The sequence below is a fragment of the Lissotriton vulgaris genome, chromosome 4_1, assembly GCF_964263255.1.
Source record: "Lissotriton vulgaris chromosome 4_1, aLisVul1.2, whole genome shotgun sequence".
Classification (NCBI taxonomy): domain Eukaryota; kingdom Metazoa; phylum Chordata; class Amphibia; order Caudata; family Salamandridae; genus Lissotriton; species Lissotriton vulgaris.
This window is the reverse complement of record NC_141691.1, coordinates 671,470,639-671,496,337: the sequence shown is the minus strand read 5'-3', so window position 1 is coordinate 671,496,337 and position 25,699 is coordinate 671,470,639. Positions and strand designations below refer to the sequence as shown.

Here is a 25,699-nt window from a genome sequence, read left to right as displayed (position 1 = left end):
CTTTCGGACTGAAATCTGCACCCAGGACATTCTCGAAGTGCATGGCAGTGGTAGCGGCGCACCTGAGGAAAGACAGGGTGTTTGTCTACCCGTACCTGGACGATTGGTTGATCAAGGCCTCCTCCTGCTCAGAAGCTCAAGCAGACTTCCAGAAGACGTGCGTTCTCTTGAACAAGCTGGGGTTGCACATCAACATGTCCAAGTCTGTCCCGATCCCGGTCCAATGTATTCAATACTTAGGGGCCACCATCAATACGCTGTCAGCAAGCGTGTCTCCTTCGGAGGAGCGACGGAGATCGATCCTTCGGAAGGCTCAGGCTCTTATGACCGCTCCATCTACAACAGTGAGGACGGTGTCTTCTCTACTGGGGTCGATGGCCTCTTGTATCTTCCTCTCTCCTCATGCACGACTACACATGAGGCCTCTACAGGAGTGCTTGGAGGATCAATGGGACCAGAGGAAAGGATCTTGGGACGACAAGATACGACTGTCTCTGCATGCTCTTCAGTCTCTGAAATGGTGGTGTTCAGCGGAAAATCTCCTCAGAGGGGTTCCCTTCCACAAGGACATTCCTACTCAGACGATCGTGACGGATGCTTCTCTCCAGGGCTGGGGAGCGCATTCGGGAGACTTACAGATCCAAGGCACGTGGTCTCCGACGGAGTCCACGTATCACATCAATTTCCTGGAACTCAGAGCTGTTCACTTGGCACTGAAGGCCTTTCATCTGTCCTTCCGGACCAACTCTCTGCTTGTACAGACGGACAATACGACCACGATGTATTACCTCAACAAGCAGGGGGGGTCGAGATCGCGCACCCTGTCTCGGGAGGCGCAGACGATCTGGCACTGGCTTCTGGCAAGAGGATTGACGATAACGGCTACCCATCTGCCGGGTGTGCAGAATGTCCAGGCGTCGCACTGAGCAGACTGATTCAGGAAAACCACGAGTGGGTCATAAACGACTACGTACTAGGAGAAGTCTTCGCAAGGTGGGGGACTCCAGACGTAGATCTGTTCGCCACCGCCGAAAACAGCAAATGCCGAGACTTCGCCTCCAGGTACTACCAGCAAGGGACGCTGGGGAATGCACTCTGGATCAACTGGTCGAACAGCTTTGTTTACGTTTTTCCGCCCATTCCCCTGATTCCGGCGGTGCTCATCAAACTGTCCAGGTCCAGGGCACGAATGATCCTGATTGCCCCGGATTGGCCCAGACAGTGGTGGTTCACGGATCTCCTACACCGGTCCCTCCTTCCACACATACGGTTGTCGTGCAGGCCGGACCTTCTCACGAAGTTCGGGGGGAAGATGGTGCACCCCAACCTCTCATCCTTGAGTTTGGCGGCATGGCTCCTGAGGTAGTGCAATATGGCCATTTGAATCTACCTGAAGATTGCATGGACATACTGAAGGAGTCTAAGAGGCCCTCGTCTCGGACGTCCTACGCTTACAAGTGGAAGAGGTTTTGTTTCTGGTGTGTGTCCAGGAACTATGATCCTACGACGTGCAAGGAAGACGTCATCCTTCCCTACCTTCTACATTTGGCGCGATCTGGCCTTAATGTTCACTCTATTAGGGTTCATCTCGCTGCATTGACTGCCTACAGGAAAAGCCCTTCACAAACTTCCTTCTTTCAGATCCCTGTGATCAAAGACTTTTTGGAAGGCTTGAAGAAAATGTTCCCTCCTGTCAGGCTCCCTTCGCCTTCATGGGAATTGAATGTGGTGCTGTCCAGTTTGATGAAGGAGCCTTTTGAACCCATTCATAAGGCTTCGTTGCAGCACCTATCCTGGAAGGCGGCGTTCCTCGTGGCCATTACATCGGCCCGCAGGGTGAGTGAAATTCAGGCGTTGTGTTGTAATGAACCTTATACTGTATTTCATGCTGCTAAGGTTGTTATGCGTACTCACCCTAAATTTCTTCCCAAGGTTATTTCTGACTTTCATGTCAACCAAACCATAACTTTGCCTACGTTTTTTCAGAACCCTTCATCTCCAGCGGAAAGGTCCTTACATTCCCTGGATGTGCGGAGGGTGTTGAAATTTTATCTAGATAAGACTAAAGATATTCGTAGGTCAGACCAATTGTTTATCAATTACGGATCAGTCAGGACGGGTCTTGCGACCTCTGAGCAGTCCATTTCTAGGTGGATTGTGTCCTGCATACAACTATGTTACCAGAAAGCTAATTAGACCTTAGGGGGTAAGCCTAAGGCTCATTCCACCAGGGGCAAAGCTGCCACGACAGCATTGCTCCGTAATGTGCCGATTGCAGAAATTTGCAAGGCCGCCACTTGGAAGTCAGTTCATACCTTTGCTAAGCATTACTGTCTGGACGCTGATGCCAGAGCAGATGCTCAAGTTGGACAGGCTTCGCTGCGGAATTTGTTCGCACAATAGTGGTGTTGGTTTCTTTTCTCCACCGCCGCTTTGGTGTGGGGATCGGCTTGCCAGTCTATTCACTAGATTATGACTATACACAGAGATCCCCTACTACAGAAGGAGTAGTTTCTTTTCTGTAACTCCAGTTCTGTAGTAGGGGTATCTCTGTTATAGTCATAAGCGCCCGCCCTCCACCCCGGTGGAGAGTGAGAGATATTCATGTGAGAAATGCTACAGGTCTGGCGTGTTACGCCTTCAAAAAGAACTGAAAGTATGAGAGACCTGCAGGGCATTCTGGGATACTGTGAAGTTCTGGAAAGTTCTCTTAAAGGCACAGTACCCTATTCTGAGACACATAATGGCAGCCTATGGGGCTTGTCTGTCCAGGTCTTCCTCTCTATATTCCAGAGGGGTTTGTACTGAAGACAATGGAAATCTGGACAGGCTTTGCTGTTTTTGTGTATTTTTGGTGGAATTTCTAGCTGAAGTACTGGACAGTGTAGCCTTTTTGTGGGCTGCATTATATGTCTTTAAATTCTCTCTTAAGTGTCTATGCAGTTCTGCGTTTTTTCGACACTTTAGAGATTATTTTTGATTGCTCCGGGGTCCACGCACATGGGCGGGACTATTCACTAGATTATGACTATAACAGAGATACCCCTACTACAGAACTGGAGTTACAGAAAAGAAACTACTCCATCCACCCCGTGTGTGTGGGCTTCCTTGTGGTCCCCCATAGTGACTGGATATGTTGGGATGCTGCCCCCATCGCCAATCCCATCTGTTTCCCCCGTATGGACCGGAGTGGGAACGTCAGGCTGTTAGGGAGTCCAAGGATCGCATAAGCCGGGAAGCGTGGAATGTCAGTGTCAAAGTGGGTATCTATATCTTTAAGTACAGCCTCCCAGTAGTCCCGTACCTCGATGCATTCCCACAGAATGTGTAGCATGGTCCCCGTGTGTCCACACCCTCTCCAGCATTTGGGGTCTTTGCTTGGGTTTCCCTGGCGTAGGCGTTCAGGTGTCAGGTGCCAGTAATAGGCGATCTTTACCGCCGCCTCCTTGCTAGCTGTATTTCTGGCCGTGTGGTGAGCACAGTAGTATATGTCTTTCCATTCTTTATCAGAAAGAGTACGCCCCAGTTCCTTCTCCCAGCGCCTCTGCCCGGCCGATTTCTCCGTAGGGGGAGGCGGAGACAGCATTAGATATAGTTCAGTGATGGACCCTGTGTCCGATGTTTTGGTCATGATCCATCGCTCATAGGGGGTAAGGGGACGGCTAGCTAGAGGCGCCACATCGGCGTGCGGTAGCCAGTGCCTGAGCTGGAAGTACTGGTATCGGAGTGGCTTATCTAGTGTGTAGTCCGCTGTCACTATGTCCCAGTTTAAAAAGCCTTCCGTGTCGAATTTTAGATTTTTTTTTAACCTTTTGAACTACAATCTACTTTTTATTTGTGAAATCAGAAATATATGGGGGACATGGTGAATTGCCTGACAAATGCAACAAATCCATTGTGTGGAAAATCAGCAGCTGCAGGTTTGCACAATTCCACTGACTTTGTAAGGGGAAGAAAAACGTTAGGGCAGTTTTCTCCATCTTAGCCCCTTGCTTGGCCGCGGCGCAAATTCTGCCACAGTGCTTGGGGATGGGGAAGTGAGAACGGCGCTGCCATGCTCGTGACGGAACCACACAGTCATGAGCCACAGGCGGTGTGTGCTCATGACGGCGTGGTTCCGTCACGGCCCCGCCCGCTCATAAATTCGCCCGCACAGGCGGGGAATTAATGCTGCATGGGCGAGGCGGCCGCAGCAAGACGGAACCACGCCGTCCTAAGCACACGCAGCCCGTGGCTCATGACTGCGTGGTTCCGTCATAAGCAGGCAAGGGGTTAATCAGTTTAGCCCCATGCAAACATTTTTTGCTGGCTTTGGCACGTGTTGGCAGCTGTTTAGAGCAAAGACCGGAGATGCTCTGCGGTCCTTCAGGACTGCTAGTTTCATGTGCCCATCTTAGAGAAGCAAACAATCCGATTATGGTTTATAGTAGTAAACATATCACTGCTAGTAAAGGAAACTACTTATCGTATTGAATGGGGCATCCTATTTGGCCCAGAAACTTCTGGGATTAGAAATGTCCTAATTTCCTGCATTGGGGTGAGTTTGGGATGGTAGGGGGGAGGGTTTGGAGGAAGTGCAGCCTGACAATGGTCTATGAGTGCATTTATAGAAGTTCTTTTCCCCTCGTTACCCCGGATTCTGAGGGTACTCCAGAAGATCATGGAGAACCTTCATTGCACCACATGACACTGGTAGGACTAGTTGCGCCCTACCTGATCTTTCTGCAGCACCAGTTGTTACAGAATAATCAAGTCTGCTTGACCCTATGAATTATATTCTGTCCATGGAAAGAGATGTAGTATGCAACCTGCTCTATCATCGCTCAGCTTAAGGTTGAGCTTTCCACACCTCTCCTCAGAGAAATGAGTATTCCTTAAGAAAACTGTCCATCAAAGCAAAGTATAGAAGCAAGAGTTTCTCAGCTTCTGTCATTGGGGGACCATGGGGAACATCAAATTGCTCACATGTTTAGTATACTATAAGATGTCCCCCAGGTGGTCCCAAGGCCTGTAAATCAAATGCTACTAATGTACAGCCATGATTGTGCCACCCACACGAGTATCCTGGCAAACATGTCTCAGACCTGCCACTGCCGTTTCTGTGTGCAGTTTTGAAATGCCATTTTGACCTGGCAAGTGCACCCACTTGCCAGGCCCGGACCTTCCCTTGTACTACATGCAAGTCACCCTTAAGGTAGGCCCAAGTCAGCCCCAGGGGCAGGGTGTGGTGTATATAAAAGGTAGGGCATGTAATGGCGTGTTTTACATGTCCTACTAGTGAAATACTGCTAATTTAGTTTTTCGCTATTGCAAGGACCGTCTCTGCTATACAGTAACCTAAGGATTGCCTTGAAATATCTTGTAAGTTTAATTTCCCATTGGGTGCAGACAGTGTGTAGTTTGGTGTCCCTGAACTCAAAATTTAAAAATACACCTTTTGGTGAATTTGATTTTTAAATTGCTTGTTTGAAAATGCAACTTTTAGAAAGCAACCAATTTCTTACTTAACCATTCTGTAACACTGCCTGAATGTAGAATACATGTCTAGGTTGGCTTACGGTTGGGCTCTTGTGCATTCACTCTAGATTGCCCCACAAAGGGAGCTGAGGTGTGCCTTGCATATCCTGATGGGCCATCATGCTGATGGGCCTTCCTGTGCTAGAGTGGTGGGAAGAGTTGTCACTGACACATGAACAGGGCTGTGCCTTTCCTCACACTAAGCTGTCATGATCGTTCTAAATAGTGGCATATTGCCAACATTCATAGTTTGGGGTGCTCATCTCTGCTATAATGCTGGTCCCCTAATTTGAGGAGATAAAGTATATATCACAAAAGGGTGTCACAAGCCTTCTGATTAAGCTATTAGCCAAAGACAACTTCTGTTATCAATTGTTTTGGATTGTTTAAGATTACCAAGTGTAGTGCTTCGCGTTCTCCGGTCATTCTAAGCTGAAAAATATCTTCAAATATTTCTCAAACCATTCTGTTTTTAATTTTTTTTTTTTTTTTTACTGAATATTGATACACATCAACAGATTTGCAATTCAATAATGGATAAGCAGTGGCATACATCTATCTATATATGTTCCATGTATCTGTGCTTTGGAACCGATGTAAATTAATATCTAACTTGACAAGTACACCCGACTGTTGGAGTAATTGATGTGTTACCTGAGTGGAGTGCATCGGCACAGTTCTTACTGTGCTTCGTGAACTACAATATATATATATACACGAAAGTATGTCTGGTTTGTCCTTTATGCATTACTACACCATTCATCCGATCGCCATGAAACTTTGGGAAGTTGTTGAGTACACTCCCGCGAAGGTTTCTGGCAAAAAAAAAAAAAATTGGTTAAATATCGGCCCCCCCAGGGCCCTCATAATCTTTCCAATACTGGACGTTTACAGTTTACGGTGCGACTCGCTTTTGCAATGACCATCAACAAAGCACAAGGACAATCGCTGCAAGTGTGTGGACTAGATTTGGAGAATCGGTGCTTCTCACATGGACAACTGTATGTGGCCAGCTCAAGCGTCGGAAAAACTTCTGATTTATTCGTGTACGCACCAGACGGAAAAACAAAAAATACTGTGTATCCACAAGCACTCCAATAAATAAACAGAATTAAAACACTTTAAAATGTTTTCCATATTAAAATAAATAAGTTTCAATAAAAATGACACAATGTAAATTTAATGTTATCATAACAAGTTTCCTTAAATTTCCTTTCTTCTGAGATCGCAGCAACGCGCAACGGGTAAGCTAGTTAATAATAAACCAGGCACATTTAGACAGGGCTTAGTTTTATATTCTAGAACCCCAACTCGTCAACCCAAACGTGCCCCATGGGTGTGGTGCAATGCGGCAGGGCTTGCCTCTTCCATCTGTGTAGATTAGTCACTCTCATCCGACACCTGCTCCGTTGGGGGAGGTTCACAAATGTTGCCCCAATACTGATTCCACTTGCCCCAAATACGTGTCCATTTCTTAGGGCAGCCTCTGTAGATGTAGACCGGTTTCTCTGCCACCATTGTGCGGTCCATGTCTTGACACCATTGCTGAGGCGTTGGGGACTGATCCGAACCCTACCGCTAACCATTCTCTGTTTTGATAGTTTGCTTCAGTAAACCCGTAGGACCAGGGATATTATCTTCCTAATGCATTTTGAAATGTGTGATCTGTCCACAGGAGAAAAATGCTTAATACCCACATAAACTTGCATAGTCTAACAAAACTGGTATAATTTTCCATCAATTATTTCAACTTCCTAAATAGTTAACCCATCAGCATCGGATCATATTTAAACATACCTTTGCCTGTTTCTTCCTGTTCTCCAACACAATGGTAATAGCTAGTTTTATCGGAAAACTGAATATTTCAGCATTTTATTCAGTTTTCCCTGTTCTGTTCCTGTACTTCACTTAATGCTGAATATTGTTCAGAGAAGTACTGCAGATTGAAGTGGTCATTGTACTGCAGATTGAAGTGGTCATTATATAGATATCTGTGCCAACTTCCAACTCCAAAATAGTTCCTGTTCCGCTAGTGTTTACCCACCACATTCACCACCATTAGCTTATTCTTATTCTAAGTGGCTGCATTATGGCTGAATTGTGTTTAATCACATCATGTTTCTGATATTGATGTTCAGGGTCCAGATTCCAAGCTATTTCAGGCATGAGGACCACAGATTGGTATGAAATTGTTCATGTGAGTCTTTGCAGCCATTCATACATTAGCAGAATCCGCTGACTGTAAAATATTCATAAAGATACTAGTATTGTTGTCCTCTTGTTTTCCAAATGACCTAGGTTGAAAGAGAAGTTAGCATAACCAGTTATTTTACATTGATCAAAGTTCATCATGCTTTCTGTGATATTGTGTATAATTGGCAAACCTCTATCAATCACATTCTCTCTGAAATTGAATTCTATATTAAAAAAGCAATTCTTCTTGGTCATTTAAACCACATTGGGACAGTGTGCCTAATAAATTGATGCTATTTGTTTCACAGCGTGATAAGTGTTACTCAATCACCTCTCTTGGTTGGTATCGTAAACATATTAACTGGGAGGCAATTTCGGGCACTTTGTGGTTCATTAGATTATAATGTTGAGCTGAAGGTTATTTACTGCTCTTATTTCTTACATTTTATTTGTAGTCATTCCAGGCCATTCTTGTGACTTTTCCAATATGGTCTTGTCCTCGTGGACAAGGTAGGAATAGAAGCACCGACGAGTGTCTGATAAATGATGCTTGCAAATTCAGTGTTCTCCCGGAACTAGCCTTAGTCTGAGCCCTCCTGCTGCCTGGACTTGGACATTTTGGGATTTTGCGTATTCCATTCTGCAGTATCCCATCTATGTTGGAATGGATATCACAGCCTTACTATTTATTTATCTTGAACATTTGTGAAACACCAGCATATCGTAAAAGACTTAAGCGGAGTACAGGTATTTCTGAACTGAAATGGAAGTGTGCAGTTCATGTAGGCTTTTCAACTCCATCCAGTTGTTCCAATGTTCATCAACTAAAATAAGTCATTGTAATATAACCTTTACTACACCCTATACTCAGGTTAATTGGTTTCTCAAATTTGTTTGTTTTAGATACTACATTTACCTCCGGTTGGGCACCTCCTTTTATGTTGTGTATTTGTATAGAGCACTGACACCCACATGGGTATCCTGGCCTAACCCTGCCTTCGGTAGGTTAGTTAAGTGAAAAGCCAGGTCTTAAGCTTCTTGCATGATTCAAGAGGAGAAGGCTCTGTTGTAAAATAGGAGGTTGTTCCACGCTTTAGAAGTGATGTAAGAAAATGCCCATCCTCCTGATATGATGTGCGCGGAATGTGTGCGTGTGCATAAAAGTTCTACATATGTGTCTGTGGTTGGAAGAATAACTGTCAGTCAGTGAGACATATCTTTAAAAGCATTACATAGTACATCAACTTAAAAACCACAACATATAAAATGCTTCAGCAGATCAGTTTAAAATAATATATATATCATTAAAAATACATTAAGGTCTAAATAAACTGACCATAATTAAAAAATGTCATTAAGCCTTTTAGATCTGATCGTCCATGCCCATCTTAAAAATGTTGAGAAGCCACACACATACAAGGGCCGAGGGTCGGACATCAAAATTCGCAATGCAACAATATGATGTCTGGTGCCTAGGTCCCTACATAATGGTTTTAAACACCTAGTTCTCGGGGATTTATATGCCGGGCATTCAAATAAAAGGTGAGCAACAATCTCTACCCTAGACGTACAAAATAAACAGAAGGGTGAGGTTTGAGACAGAATTTTCCAGCGTGCAGTCAGTTCGCCCACTGGAAGCATGCCTACCCTAAACTTAAAATACAGAGCCCGATCTGTGGGTTTTAAAATCCTATCCAGATAGGGTTCCCGCAAAGGCACGTCCTTGATCCTAAGAAACTCAGTGGTTGCTCTACTTTGTTTGGGGTCTGAACTTTTTATACTGGATACCAAATTCGAATAGATGTTCTTAAGGACAGCTTTAGGGGGAGCAGATGTAGATGCCCAAGAAACCCCGAGCCCCAATTCGCCAAGTAAGAATTTAACGTCTTTAAGGTGCCTAATTTTGGACCATTCAGGCATTGTCAATACTTCCAACAACCCATCCGCATAGTTGGCTAGTTCGGGGGCTCTCCATAGGCAGGCCCAAAGTAGTAACAGGCGGAGTTGTGCCTGGTCTTTGATTGAACGGCACCCCGTATCAAGTAGCAAAGGTAGCGTCGTGGTACTCTGAGGGAGGGCCATCAAATCCTTCAAGAATTTATTCTCGGATCTGGATAGCTGATCAATATTAAGGGTTCCCCAGAGTTCTGCCCCATAGAGGGCTGCGCTAACTCCTCTTGCCTTATATATATCTACCACAGGGGCAATAGGTTTGAATGAGGAAGAGCGCTGCTCCTTAAGTAATACCCCCACTACCCTTTTGTGGCTTAACAGCATCTTCTGGAGGTGAGGGTTCCACTGCCTGGTGTCAGATAAGCGGATACCTAGGTAATCAAATTCCGCAACCCTTTCCAAAGGCACAAGGTTCAGGCCAGGTGGGCGTCCAGGTTTTTTGGGGGGGGGTCATCAGCAGATATTTTGTCAGTATTGATTATAAGCCCCCTACAGGTGCAGAATGACTGGAAGCTATCCAGAAGGCTCTGTAAACCCACAGGGGACTTAGAGATGAGGAGGGTATCATCAGCGAATAGGAGAGTTGGTATTCGCTTGCCCGCCAGGGAGGGTCCGTCAGCTGGATTTTTCAAAAGATACTCCGTTCACATAAAGTGAAAACCGAGTGGGGGCAAGGACGCATCCCTGGCAGACACCCCTATTCACTGGAATTCTAGCTGTCTTCTGGCCCTGGGTACCCCACCTCACCTGAGCAAAGTTTCCTGTATGGAGCCTCACCAATAAAGACAAGATATATGCGGGCGTCCCCATTTCGGATAATACCCCCCACAGACGATCCCGGGGCACCAGGTCAAAGGCAGTCTTTAGGTCAATAAAAGCGAGATAAAGACTGCCTTTGCCTAGTACAACCACCTTCCAATATATGAGCAGTAATCTGAATGCCTGCTCGATGGTCCCTGTACCCGTCCTAAATCCTGCTTGGTAATCCGAAAGGATATTCTCATCAACCCACTGCAGCACTCTCCCAAGAACCACCTTTCTTGCAACCTTCTGTGTAGAATCAATTAGGCTTATAGGACGGTAGTTGGCAGGGTCGTCCCGACACCCCTTTTTGAAGATCTGGACGACCTCTGCCCCCTTCCATGAGTCTTTAATTGCTGCACCGTTATGGATGGCATTGAGTAAGCATGAAATAAGCCTCCCCATTCTCTGAAATTGAGGCGGAGCAGATCCCCTGGTATCCCATCAGGGCCTGCTGCTTTGTTCGGCACTAATAATTTTATCACGTTTTCCACTTTCTTGACTGTGAAGGGATGAGCCTCGCTCTCCCCAGTGGGGTCCATTGGAGATGGTATAGTCGGCCCCTGCCTGTCATCTAGGTGGGAGGTATAAAGAAGAGAAAAATGATCAAACCCCGTTTTTCCAGTGATATTACATGTTACGAGGGTGCTATCAGGCCTATTCCTAGCCCTTACTAGATTCCAGAAACCACTAGAATCCCTCCCCGCACTAGCTTCCTTTAGGTCGCACCAGAACTGGTCCTCCCAATCTTTCCTGGCTTCGCTAATGGCAAGCTTATAATCCTTCCTAGCATCAGCTCAGGGCCCTTGAGTTTAACTGCTTTCAAGGGTGCAGATTTCGTCTGCCGACATTTTTTTAGAATACCAACCCGGATTACTCTTGGGTCTCTGGCGCTCCCTTGCAGGAGGACCCCTACTATGTGTTATAAATAGGTTGCCCAGGGCATTAATAGTATCACAAAAAAGTATGGCTACTTCTGGGGGGGTCCGATGGTACTGTCCATTTTGGACAGGGCCGCACCCATAAGTGCCTCAATATTCTGGACCTTCCCCTCCTCCAGGACAACCTTACACCATTTAAGGCGCCTCCCACAGTTAGATGGACAAACTTCTAAGGTTGACCGTAATACTGGTGGTTCCTGCAGACCATTTGTAAGCGACCACAGAGAGTGCAAGATTAAGGATAGCGGATTATGGTCGCTGTCCACAGTGGGCAAGACTTCCATGTCACGCATAAAGCACCAGAGCTTAAGGACAAGTAGGATGTAGTCTATCTTTGAGGAATGGTCTACCCTGTTGAACGTATAGGCTCCAGAAGGATCCGATGGTGATCTACCGTTCACTGCCCTTAGACCAAATTCCAAAGTTAAGGTGTTAAGCTGGATGGCCTGTCGGGACCACCTCTTTATGGGCGAGATTGTTAAAGATGGAATACCCCTCCTGGCATCCTCATCGGAGATACCCAAAATATCCTCTGCCGCAAGAGGTTCAAAAGTACAATTGAAGAACCCTGCGATCAGGACATACATACTATCACTACACTGACTGAGTTCATCTTCAATCTCAGTAACGATCGGAGATGGGGAACCACCTTTAGTGCCCCTAGCATAAATATTAAATATCTCCAGAGTGCGCTCTCTCTGGGGCCCCCTAACTGAGATTCTTAAAATGTCAGGAGAATTAGATTCTCTGTGCCTGATTAGGCAACCCAGAGCGATGCTAACCCATATAAGAAGTCCACCTGAGGGGCGGCCTCTCCCTGTAGGGGGTGGAATGGCTGGTACAAAATACGTGGTGTAACCAACCTTATAGCGAGGCTCCACACTCCAGGTCTCTTGAGAGATACATATCACAAGACTCAATAGCAGAATAACATGCAACTGTTCAGGTTGGTGGGGCTTAAGTTGTGTAGACTTTAATATGTGTGTGCGTGAAGTTTTTAATGAGCGAGTTTGTGTATTGGAGCCAGTGGTGCTCCCTGAGATGGGAGGTAAATGATGGGTCTGGCTGCTGAGTTCTGGATGGTTGTTAGTATTATAGTGAGTGGCTTGATGAGTCCAACATACAGTAGTATTGCAACTTGCTGGTGACTAGGGCATGAGTGACCGTTTTCTTGCTCGGAACCATTTGATGATAATCCACAGCATGTCCATTCAGGTTGCGGAAGCAGGATGCAGTCACCTGTGCGGTCATGCCCAGTTTGCTGTTGCTGATGATTCTCATCTCTTCAACTACAAAGTAGATTTGAATCACTCCCCCCTCCTATTTAAATTCTTTACTTCAGGGTTTAATTCTGAAGGATGCAACTTGCGGCCAAACGTGATTTGCATGCAGACTGTATAGCCACAGTTGTGGTCTACAGAAATATCTCTGGATCCTTTTTATTCCACTGTACCACCATGATGTAATTTGTGTAACTTGTTGAACTGTTTTATCCTTTATCAAGGGGTTAATACATTGTTGGATTTGGACATTCTTTTAACCATTTTGTGGTGCTCCCCATTTAAATAGTAGGTAATCGGCTACATTAAACTTGCTATTTACAAACTCCCCAACCTCACTATTGAGTAAGCTAAATTCATAAAAGATCTAAGTCGTATTGTGCATGAAAAATCAATAGTGGTATTTTAGACACTTGGTTCTTTTTAATTTATACAGCTTCTCTATAAACCAGGACATGTGGCTTCATACCTCTACAGTTCAGAAAAAATGTGCACTGAACATCAGGTTTCTTATGCATACAAAGCCTAATATTAACATAACGTGTGTTTGTGCAGCACAACATTCACTCAGAAGAGTATCTTGGTAGTGTAATAACATATGCATGTTGCCCAACTCCTCTGTACTCCAATGTATCTATCTTGTAAGGATGAAAGGCTGATTGGACCTGCCAGGATTTGAACTGGTATCCAGGAGGTCAAACACAGATTCCTTTAGTAGAGGCATAAGTTCACGGAGACCCACAACTAGCATTTTCCAGACCTGGTATCTCCAGTTACTTTGTCATTCCCAAATAAAAAGCCATCCATTGGACTTTCCATCCCATCCTAATACTTGCTTTACCGATGCTGTTTCATTTGCTTTCCAAAGGTATTTAGTCACGGGAAAACAGTTGTTCCGTTCTCTTGGATATCATTTGCTTTCTGCAAGTTCTACTTCACCCTGTTCAGTGGAGATGCAGATTGTACTCGCTTCACTTCTGCCATCCTTGGCTTTTAAAATCTTTCTGGTATTGCTAATGGAGGTGACAACATGCAAAGGCAGAAGTTAGTTACCCCGTGTTTGTTGCAATATTTTTTCTGTTCGGTTTAAAGAGTCTTTAATTCAATAATACCCACATATGTAGGTTTTTCAGCAGTTAATGAACTGTGGGCTCTTGGAGGGTTGTCTGACATGATGTTCATTTCAGAGCAGTTTGTTGGCTTGCATTGGCCTTGCCAAGGTCAACCCGTTATTGCCATGAAGTCTTACTGGATTTGTCATGGGCTATGAAAATCTTAGTCTGAAAGCAAGGGCAACAGTAGCATCTGATAAGGTAAGCGATCAGGAAGGGTACTCTGTTAGCGGGGGCCATTTTTTAAATTTCCAGTGTTTCCTAACCATATTTGTTGAGGGCAGTGAGACTCCCTGATGATTTGGTTATCCTTACAGAAATGTTTTGACTAGTGGCATGGTACCACTTAGGGTTACCTTTGACCCAGCACAGTCTCCTCACATTGACTCTTATTGGATGACTTGTCAACTGCCCTGATTTAGAAAGACCTCCCTCTCCTACTACACTACAGCTGTCTGCTATTCTAGTAGAAGGCTGTCAACTGTTGCTGGTCAAATTTGGAATCCATATTTGTGATTAATTAAATGAACGTAAGTATTAAAAGTAATATTTTGTATTCGTTGAATCCAGAATTGATCACTTAAATGTTAGGAATTCAGGACCCTGGATCATAGTCTGAGCCCAAAGCTTAGGTTCTGTACGTTAAAAATGTTAAGAAGGATCCTGCCATTTATTCCAGTTAAATTGAAGAAATTGGTGGTCTCAGCTCTTGTATTATCCAGTGAGCTAAAAAACGGTGTTGGATCTAGCCCTGATCTCTTGACTGGGTGAGAGTATTCTGTTTAATTCAGAGACTCTGTCCCTCACCACCCCTTGTTGTAAATATTTTTGTCCACCCTAAGCGTGGAAGGGTATACTCAGATGTGAGTCCCTTGCTCATTGCACCATCAGGATTCAAGCAAGCCGGGCCGAAGAGGCTGAAATGCCAGAAACCGGTCCCCGGTAGCTTGTTTCCTTCCCAGTGTAAGAATTGGCTTTTGTAGTTTGGTTTGCCCTGTTCCCATCATGCACTGGGACAGGAACAGACTAATTTGCATACAGCCAGGTTCTGAAACTGGGATGGTGCAGTGAGCTAAAAAACGGTGTTGGATCTAGCCCTGATCTCTTGACTGGGTGAGAGTATTCTGTTTAATTCAGAGACTCTGTCCCTCACCACCCCTTGTTGTAAATATTCTTGTATTATCCAGAGCTGACTATTGCAATGGACTCTTTATGAACCTCCGCAAACATTGCCTCAAACTGCAGATTGTGCAAAACGCCGCAGCGCGGCTTCTGCTAAATATCCCTAAACACAAATCAGTCTCCATGGCGCTGAAAAAGCTACACTGGCCACCATTGGAAAGGTGGATAGAATTTAAGGAGCTCTGTATTGCGTTTAAGGCCATTCACAATGCAGGACCAATATTTTTTTTTAAAAAGAACTTCCAGCCTTATGTTCCTGCCCGCCAGCTATGCTCAGCACACTCCCACAACCTGGTTGTTCCCAGGTTCAAAAAGTGTGCTTCAGGGGGGGAAGGAGTCAGTACGACCCAACTGGAATACTTTACCACTGCAGATTAAGAAAGAAAATCAACCGCTGTCTTTCAGGAAGGCATTAAAGACGTGGCTGTTAAATCTTTGAGCTGGCTCTATTGCCCTTTTCTGTTTTCTGCAGAGCCAGTGCCATGATACCTCTGGGTGAATGTTTTGCGCTCTAGAAGTCTCTGTTTCTTTTCATTTCATAGGTTGCTTGCTCCTTTGAATCTTTTTCAGGGTGTTCATTCTTTCATGACCTTTATTTCATTCACAGCAGACTGGTATTCCCAGATGTTAAATGTATAAACAGTTTATCATGACCAGAACCTAGAAGATCATAGAAATCAAGTTCTCTTTTAGCTTGTATATTTACATAAACTACTTTACCAAACAGATGAATTAGGCTGTCACATATGTGCATACTTAGCAAAATTATGGTCTGTAAATGACTTTACAAGAAAAGCAGTGTACATTTGTTTTCTGTTAATGTTGACCCTTTTTTTATGGTTTTTATTGCAGGATGAAAGATCAAGGATCTCGCATGCAGGAGCAAAGGTCAGCGCCAATGTCGCTCACCCTCTTCCATCACTGCTTGTTGTTATTGCAGCCATTTTCATTGGATTTTTTCTAGGGAAGTTCATCTTGTAGAAGAAGGCATGGCCTGCAATTTCTTTATTTTTCCATTTTTTGTCGGCCATAAAGATTTGTCTACCTACCACATTGTTGGTAGTGATGGCCCACAGTGACTGTTTTGTGCACAGTGTCCTACAGGCTTTGCCTTTAATGATCTCACTATTATAAAACAAAATAAAACAAACTGTTGGACAGAAGTGTATTTTAAATCATCAATGGCAGATGTCCGCGGCCCATTCAGTCCTTTCAAAATTCATAGAATAATAAAGTTCTTTATTCCGTGCTGTGGTTTTAATAGAGTTTAAGGATATAAGTCTTGTAAATGTTAATTTAACCCTTCTTTTTAAATGTATTTGTTGCTGTGTCTTCCTGAAAAATGGTTCACTAAGATTGGATTTCATAATATTTTGGGAAATGACAAGAGGTATTATAGGGGAAAATGTACTGTTTTACAGTGTAAATTTTCTCTTATCTTACTTTGCTAATCTCGTGAAAGTTTTACCTGCCATAAACAATCCTTTGTGAAGTAGCTCTTGATTAAGGTTTCAATCTTTCAATCTCGTCCCATGATATTAAACACATGAAGAAATGAAATATAGTAAGTGAATTTTCTGGTTAGCCTTTTTGTGCCTGTTCTACTATTAGATGGAAGCATACGAAATTCAATATTTATGGTAATTCTGCTTCTTATAACAGCTTTTATCAGTTGTCACTGCCTTCAATAGTTATTATTGGTTGGAAAGTTCCCACTCAGTGAAAGTGAAGATGGAACTATCAGTCAGTGAGTTATTAGCTAGCTTAATTTACCAACATTTGACATTTCAGTATAACTTCAGCTGTCTTCATTGTCTGGGGATATAACTGCTTCTGTGGAAATTAATATAGTTAGCTCCTTGCAACTAGACATATTTTTAGTGTCTACAAAGTGGCAGTTGTAATTACCATTACATGGGTTCATTTTGCAGAAATTGTGCTGGCGATTGTGGGCAATTGTCAATTTTCTGGTAGGCATGCTATTACATCATTAGTAGAGTACGTCTTCCATAGGGCACCGCACTTTGTTTTTCTTTTCTTTGGGAACTTTCTCCCTTTGTTTTACTTATCTTGTAACAATTTTTAACCATCAAAAAATATTCTATTTTTATTTTTTTTTTGGCTCTCGGTACTTAAAATGAATGTGCAGAATACAGATGATCCAACTCTCAGCCTCAAATATTTATTTTCTTTTCAATGATCAATAGTTTTCATTAAACTGTTTGTAGATCTATTTGCATTGGTAATACATGTACAATCTTCATATGTGGCCTTGTTAAAGTGTGTTGGGTCTGATTTACATTTCTGTGCTTAGCTCAGTCTTGTCTTTTGTTGTCTGCCTTTGTATATGAAATCAACTCGGGACTACGTCTGTGCAACCAGCCTTCAAGACCAAGAATTAATAACCACTGCTAGTTACTGAAAAATCCAAAGGTTCTCTAAAATGACCAACTACTGTAATTCTATTTGTAAATCCAGAAAATCAGAATTTCATGTAATGGTTTAGTTTTAGACTCAAGTTATCTTTACACAGAAAGTGAGTAAAACATGTTCTGAAGTAAATCAGTTGTTGCCCGTTGCTCACAAGTTACTAATTTTGTTTAATGAAGAGTATAATTGCAACGTGCTGTCAGAATTATCAATGTCTCATGGTAAGCTTTCGAACATCTCTTGTACAAAACATGACGATGCCAATTATGCTTACCTTTTTTTCTTCTTAGCATGTAAGCACAAGATGGAGATGCTTTTTCATTAGTGTATATTCCACTATTTCCATCAAAGTCCCTCCCACCATTGATAGCATTTGTATGTTAAAAGTCTAATTGGTTAAATAGTTTTTGTTAATTATTGCATTGGTCTGGAAAATAGTATTCTTAACTGTAAACAATGTCTCATTGTTGCTGAATTGTCACACAGTCTTAGTCTTGCCCTTTTCAGGAGGTGCAGGAATTTTCCAGTAGGACCTCAAGCAGTCTGCTAAATGAATGGCACAGTGTTCTTGTTTTGCAGAGTGGAATCATTTTCTTTTATTGTGAATTTGTGTGGGAAAGTTAAATGTATTTTCTCACTTATGATCCGTACCAGCAGCACTGGGTGATTGCCGTTGTGCTGTACTTCCCAAAGCTGTTGGTCTTGCTTAGTGCAATTTACGAATGGTGATGGCCACTGATGGATCAGAAATTGATAGAACGTTTTTTTAGAGATAAATATATACTGTATATCAATTGTTTGCCACAATATATTGAACAATTGGACAAATAATAACGTAAATACAGACTGTTTCAATTGCCTTTAAATATCTTAAAACACATTAATCAGCTAAAGTGCTCAATACAAAGACCGCTCCTTGTTTTACCCAGTGATACAGTCATTGTTGTATATATAAAATGTAATGCTCAAACTATTTTGCTATCAGGAGTGACTTTGGATGAGAACCTATACTCAGAAATTATGGAATATGGATTAAACTGAGTTTGTCTTTGTTCCTTAAATGTTTAGAGTCATTACTTGTGTCTGAAATGAATACCTGCAATTTTGAAAGAAGGAAATATCGTTATAACTCACAGCTGTCGAATACATGCTCAAACTAGGCTCGGGTGAATGCAAGGTGTCAAAGCCAAGGACTTGATTTTGTTAAGACGATGTTGAATATATTGTGCTTAATAAGTCTTTACCAATGACCGTCACCACTTTGACAAACAACCTTTATCAGAAGCCCTGGCAAATGAGATGAAAAAGTTAACATCTAGAGTCACATTACTCTCAACAGTGGCTATACCACACGGCACAATCACTATTCAAGAACATATTTTCTATATTTGTTCGAGCAACAAATGATCCCTTGTAGCTGCCTCTCAAAAAGTAGGTACAACACCCTTCCAGAGAGTCTTTGTATCCTCAATGTTGATACAAACCTGTCTTTGCGGTTGTCCCTAAGACCTATTACCATTGTTGCTTTCATGCAAGGCGGGAGATGCAAATAATACTTAACAGAATATTACATGGTTATTACTGTAATTTAAAGTGATCTTTTAAACCAAAAATATTAAATCCATAACCGGAATATGCAATTTAATAAAAATGTCTACTTGTTCAAGGGAACAATATGCTTTAGAATTTTATTTCTACTGTAGTAAAGCATAATCCTCTCATCCCATTCAGTGTCATGCAGCGTGGTGACAAATAATGGCAGCATGCCTCTCTGATTATGTCCAGGCACATATTCAGGGGTTTGGATTCTTTCAAGGTTGCTCCTTATGGATATTTCTAATCGGATTCCTCACCTTATGAATTTTCCAAGGTACTAGACTGGATCAGGAAGACTTTAAGAGCAGCTGCCTCCTGTGACGTTAGTTGGCTTTAAGCGGCTCCGTGTTGGGTCTGTCCTGCCCTTGATGTGATGTCAGGCCACTATATCAATGCCACTCCGCAACCTGACGTTGGTTTCTTTCCACGTCTCCCAAGGAAAATCGGGAGCACTCACTCCCTCGAGTCTGTCAGGCTGGACACAAGTTTCTTGTTGCATCATTTCGAGTGTTAAAGTGACATGTCCCCTCCTAAAGTGACCGCATTTAAACAGTTTAAGGCCTGCCACAAATAGATGTTATTGTGGAAACCATATGTGGTCGGTCAGCAAAAAAGTCAAAATAAGGTTGTTCTACATCCTACTATTCCCAGCATTTGGATGTCCCAGGTACCTCCAGGCTGTAACCCCTGAACCTTATTCTGACCCTCCTCTCTATTCAAGAAGCTATGGCCTGGATCTCTGTAGCTTGCCTTTGAGCCCTAATATTCTGATGGATCGGTCCGTGACAAAGACGGTTCCACTTCATCTCATTCCAAGGTCACCTCCAGCTTCGGGCTCAACAGCACCAAAGCCCATGCCGCAATCCCAACTGTGTACATTGGGTTGGAAGCCAATAACCCTGTCTTATTTGGAAGAGGACCCGGCGCAACTCCCATCGATGTTTCACCAACCGTGCACATAACCACACTTTGACCCTGAATTGCTACTTCAACAATTTCACGACTATGGCAATGAGGACAACACCAGTACACCATACAGTGATGAAAACATATTTTTAGACCTACGGGACAACAGTGGCTTGGACAACCTCACCAGACCACAGCCTTCACTTACCCCTGCCTTATGTAGCTACAGAAAGAATATGCCTCGTTTGCCACTGTCATTAAGAGAGTAGCAAATGTTTTGTTCATCACTTTACCCACAACTGAGGTCAAGACTAATCGTTTAACGGGGGGTTCTGTACACAGGACAGACTATGTAGGAGCCTCTTCTCCCTTTCAATGAATACTCATGGATACATTGTTGGGGACTTGAGCAAAGCAGAGTTATTGCCCTCTAGTGAAGAGGCAGATCACCAGGCAGCACAGACCTTCCCAAGGCTATCCTACCTTCCTCCTCCAGCACCCTTCTCCAGAGAGCTTGGTGATATAGGCTTCCATTAGTTGATTGAACCCCAGTGTGTTCCGCCCACACCCCTAGGCAGGGGGGCGCGCGCTAGGATCAGGATTCCAGCTTACAGGCCCCCAGGAGAAACGATCTACCAAAACCTTCCGCCTACAGACATAAAACCGCCTTGTCACCCTCTGCAGCACACAGTTTCCTGGAGGGAGTCTCATCACATTTTATCTCCCATGTTCAAGAGCTCACATCCACTCAGTGGATCTAGATCTGCTGCAGATCATACAGAATCATTATCCCCTTCATTTTCTGACACAGCCCCCACATGCCTCCCACAGCACAGCACGACACCTCCCGGACGACCACTTATCCATACTCTATGAAGCAGTTCAATCTCTGTTGGTCAAGGGACCCATGGAAATGGTGCCAGCATTGGAGATTGAGAATGGTTGCTATTTCTGTTCTATTCTGATGCTCAAAAACGATGGAGGGCTTGTGCCCTATCCTAGACCTTTGTCCCTTCAACTTATTACTCCAGAAGGACAAGTTCAAAATGCTCAGTTTTGTCTGCCATAGTCCAGGAGAATGGATGGTGGTCTTAAATCTAAAGGACCCATAGATGGAAAGATCTTTATTAGATTATGCATCAAATTCATAAAATATAAAAACATTAGAACCACATAAATGTGTTCGAGGCATGTGGGCTGCTGAATTCCTATCTGTGCATAGATCGCCGCCTAGTGTTTGGTCCGGATGATTGCACATTGTTGTCCTGGAAGAGTCTTTGAAGTATCACGAGATAGGTGGCTCCTCCCCTGGACTACAGTGCGCATGGGCATCCTTTCCATCCTCAGATTGTTTTTTTCCGCCATTGGGTTCGGATGTACTTTCTTGACTCCAGTTCGGAATCAATATAAAATACTTTTTCAAAAGGCCTTCGGGGCGTCGGTATTGTCTTTCGTTCGGTGCCACGTACTTGCTCCCGTTCTTCGAACAGGACGTCGAAGGCCGTTGGCCTTTTTCGACAAAAAAAGGCACCATCAACGATCGACGATGGAACGGAGCCTGTTCAAATGATGCCCCGTTTGCAACTCCAAATACCCCCACATTGATGTGCACCCAGTGTGCAATAAATGCCTATCCCCGGACCACGACAAGGCTAGCTGCACGGCCTGTTCTCGGTTCAGGTCGAAGAAGACACTTCGGCTTCGACACGCCGCAAGACAGTCGGCGCAGACAACTGCGCCCGACCCGGAGAACCTCTTCGAGGCTGATGACGACTAGGGCGTCGATGAAGAGGATCCTGAACAACAGTCGGATCCTGCGTCCGAGCAGATTTAACTATGATGAGGACGAAGAAGAAGACTACGTTCATGAGGAAGACGTCGTCGAGGTAGGAGACGACGCAGAGTCCATCGGAGCCGTTGATGACGACTCGAGCGATGAGCAAGGCCCAACCGCAGTCGCTGGGCCCAATACTGACACTGTACTTTCAAAGGCTCAGGTCGAGGCATCGCCGGAAGGCCTTAGCCAAGATCTTAATCCATATTCTATAGCCCCGCGTCAAGGCCCTGCTAAGAGTATTTCTAAGGAGCCATTGGTCGATCATCCACAATCAGCGGTGAAATCTAAACCGAAAGATGCAAAATCGAAACCGAAACTGCTAAAGACAGTCCTCGGATCGACGGCTTCGGATTAATCGGATCCGATCAAATCAAAGTGTCATCGACCGTTCGCGGTCACAAGGGGGCGTCGGCCCGAAGATCGGGGCGCCAAAGTCTGTATCTACGGTCAAGCACGTCGCACTAACGCCATCGACGTCCACGTTCAAAGATGGCGACACTAACAAAGGACTCAAGGCTCCGAAGACTCTCGATCCGAAGCTACCAGCCTCCAAGCCACTGGTGCTCAAGGCCTTCGAGTCGAAGACCAAAATCGACCCGAAAGAGCATGTCGCGTTGAAGCAGAAGAGCGTGCCTGCTGCGCACCGAGAGCTCGAGTCGACGCAAGGCCGCAAACAAACTAGTGATAAGAAAAATTTGGTCGGATCGAAGACCGCGCCACCCTCGAAGAAGGTCCGTTCGTCTCAAATGCTTACGCCACCAATTAAGTACGGACTGCCCTCGACCGCTCGACCCAAGGCGTTCGAGCCACAAAAAAGCACCGACACGGCCAGAAAGATGTCGGTAGCCTCAAGAAATCAGCCCGTAGAAGAGGACGTAGTGTTCCAAGCGCCCTCCTATGATGATCAGTCAAAACTATTCATCGACTCGGATTCTGGAAGACTTACTATTTACAAAAGAGAGATCATTCCAGAAAATCCTTTGGAGTCATACAAGATCCCACTCAAAAAGAGAAGGGACTCTGCCACCTCACCAGTTCTTTTTGAACCTGTGGAGTCCTATGGACAAGAATACGCCTATTCTCCCACACGTACCAATGAGGATGTGGGGGAGGGATACAATGAGGATGAATTTAATTATCTTATTGACACAGATCAAGAGGAGCCTCAACCCTGGACTGACCCTGTTGACCCTGGTGAGCCCCACACCACGCCTGACACTCAGTCCTATGCCGTCAAATCCTCATCTACTGAAGATACTGCTGTGTTTAACGCATTGTTTGAAAGGGCAGCCAATGACCATGAAGTGAAATGCACGCTGACCCAGTGGAGGAAGACTTTTTGTTTGATATTTTCTCAACATCAGAAAGATCAGTAAAGACTTTGCCTATGCTAAAGTGTGTCCTTAAACACGCTGGTGACATTTTCAAGGATACCACAAGGGCAATGGTTGTGAACCCAAGGATTGAAAGGAAATACCGGCCTGCGCCTGTAGACCCTACGTACATCAAGGGCCAGCTCCCATTGGACTCCCTAGTGGTGGCTAATGCTCGTAAGAGGGCAAACTCTCAAACAAGTGGTGATGCTCCTCCCGCGGACAAAGAATCCAAAATCTTGGAAGCTTCTGGCAAACGAGTAGCGGCTCAAGCGGCGAATATTTGGAGAATCTCAAATACACAGGCCCTATTAGCCAGATATGATAGGGCTCATTACGACACGTTAGAGCAGCTACTACAACACCTGCCTGATGCTTATACGGAGGGAGCAGAAATGCTGATACAGGAGGGGAAGCTGATTTCAAATGCATCCATTAAATGTATGCTAGATGCAGCAGATACAGCAGCTAGGGCCATCAACACAAGTGTGATGCTTAGAAGGCATGCCTGGCTACGCATCTGGTTTCAAGCCAGAGATCCAAACAACTTAACTTTCTATTTGGTCCTGATGTAGACACGACCCTAGAAAGAATTAAGAAAGACACTGAGACAGCAAAATCCATGGGAGCTCTGCAGTCACAACAGTTCAGGGGTGGTTCCTTTCGTCGCTCCGGTAACAGGGGAGCCTCTAGAGGTCAAGCATTACAGCAAGCCCAATACAACAAAGGAGGCACACAGACCACCTATAACAAAAACAATAGGGGTGGATACCGTCGGAACCGCACCAAAGGCAGAGGACGGGGAAATAATAATGCCAGATCCTCCGCCACCAATAAACAGTGACGTCTTGTCACTGCCCCCAGACCATATAACACCGGTCGGGGGAAGACTTCAGCAGTTCCTGCCAGTCTGGGAAGGCATTACCACAGACAGGTGGGTGAGACAACTTATCCAATATTGTCTAGAACTAACCTCCACTCCACCCAACATACCCCCAAGGCACCGTCCTATGTCTGCAGAGCACATGCACTTATTGCAGCAAAAAGTCATCTGCATCCTGCAAAAAGGGGCCATAGAACTCGTGCCTTTAGAACAACAGGGTACAGAGGTGTACTCACTGTACTTCTTAATCCCAAAGAAGGATGGGGCTCTCAGGCCCATTCTAGACCTCCGACCCCTGAACCAGTACATCTTGTCAGAACATTTTCACATGCTGACTTTGCAGCAAGTCCTACCATTGCTCAGTCAGGGGGATTTCCTAGCAACCCTAGACCTAAAGGACGCATATTTCCACATTCCCATTCACCCAGGACACAGGAAATATCTCGGGTTCACCATAAACAACCAGCATTACCAGTTCAAGGTCCTGCCTTTCGGGGCCACTACAGCCCCTAGAGTGTTTACCAAGTGCTTGGCGACAGTAGCTACGCTTTTTCGGAGACAACACATCCATGTCTATCCTTATCTGGATGACTGGCTTGTCCAAGCAAAGTCAGCCCAGCAATGTGCCAGCCACATGTCCCGCACGATTCACCTCCTACACAGTCTAGGATTTTCACTAAATTACCCAAAATCTCATCTTCAACCCGCACATGTACAGCAGTACCTAGGAGCGACAATAAACACTTTAACAGCAACAGCGCAGCCAAACTCAGCCAGAGTCAACAGAATGCAATTGCTGATTCAGAAATTCAGGCCCCAACACTCACCCCCCAGCGCAAGTATTTATGCAGCTGATAGGTATGATGGCCTCCTGCATCTTCATAGTCCCTCACGCAAGGCTACACATGCGTCCGCTTCAGGAGTGCTTGGCACGACAGTGGAATTTAGCCTCAGGGACATCTAAAAGACCTAGTGTTGGTGACCGGTCGTGCATACAACTCTCTGCATTGGTGGAACACACAAAACCTTTGCAGGGGACAACCGTTCCAAGAGCCTGTACCACAGATAGTGCTGAAGACTGACGCATCTCTCCAGGGCTGGGGAGAGCATGTCCTCCATTATACAGTGCAGGGTCTATGGACGACGCAGCAGCAGAAGATGCACATCAACCTGCTGGAACTGATGGCAATCTTCATGGCGTTGGAGGCGTTCAAATTGCATTTGTTCAACAAAGTCGTGCTGATCCGGACGGACAACATGGCTGCCATGTATTACATCCAGAAGCAGGGAGGGACACTCTCCACAACTGTCACATCTAGCCCAGAGCATGTGGAAGTGGGCCATTCAGAGAAACATGTTCCTCATGGCGGAACATCTCCCAGGCAAGGACAACCAGATGGCGGACCTGCTCAGCAGGTACAGCCATCAGATGCACGAGTGGGAGATACATCCCTCGGTGCTCCATCCGTATTTCCAGCAGTGGGGTCATCCAGAGATGGACCTATTCGCCACAAAGGAAAACACAAAATGCCAAACCTTCGCCGCCAGGTTCCCACACCCGCAGTCTCAGGGCAATGCGATATGGATGAACTGGTCAGACAGATTTGCGTACGCTTTTCCTCCAGCACCGCTCATACCGCTAGTGGCACGCAAACTGCGGCAGCACTCAATGACCCTCATCCTAGTTGCGCCAAC

General features: G+C 44.8%; 1 protein-coding gene across 1 annotated transcript in view; it reads left to right on the top strand.

Moving 5' to 3' along the window:
• VAPA (VAMP associated protein A) overlaps positions 1 to 18,470 on the top strand; it is a 333,878-nt gene extending 315,408 nt beyond the window's left edge. Inside the window, exon 6 of the mRNA XM_086964938.1 lies at positions 15,832 to 18,470. Within this exon, the coding sequence (XP_086821064.1) occupies positions 15,832 to 15,960 (129 nt within the window). The 3' untranslated portion in view covers positions 15,961 to 18,470. The remainder of the gene's footprint in view (positions 1 to 15,831) is intronic.
• The last annotated feature ends 7,229 nt before the right edge of the window (positions 18,471 to 25,699 follow it).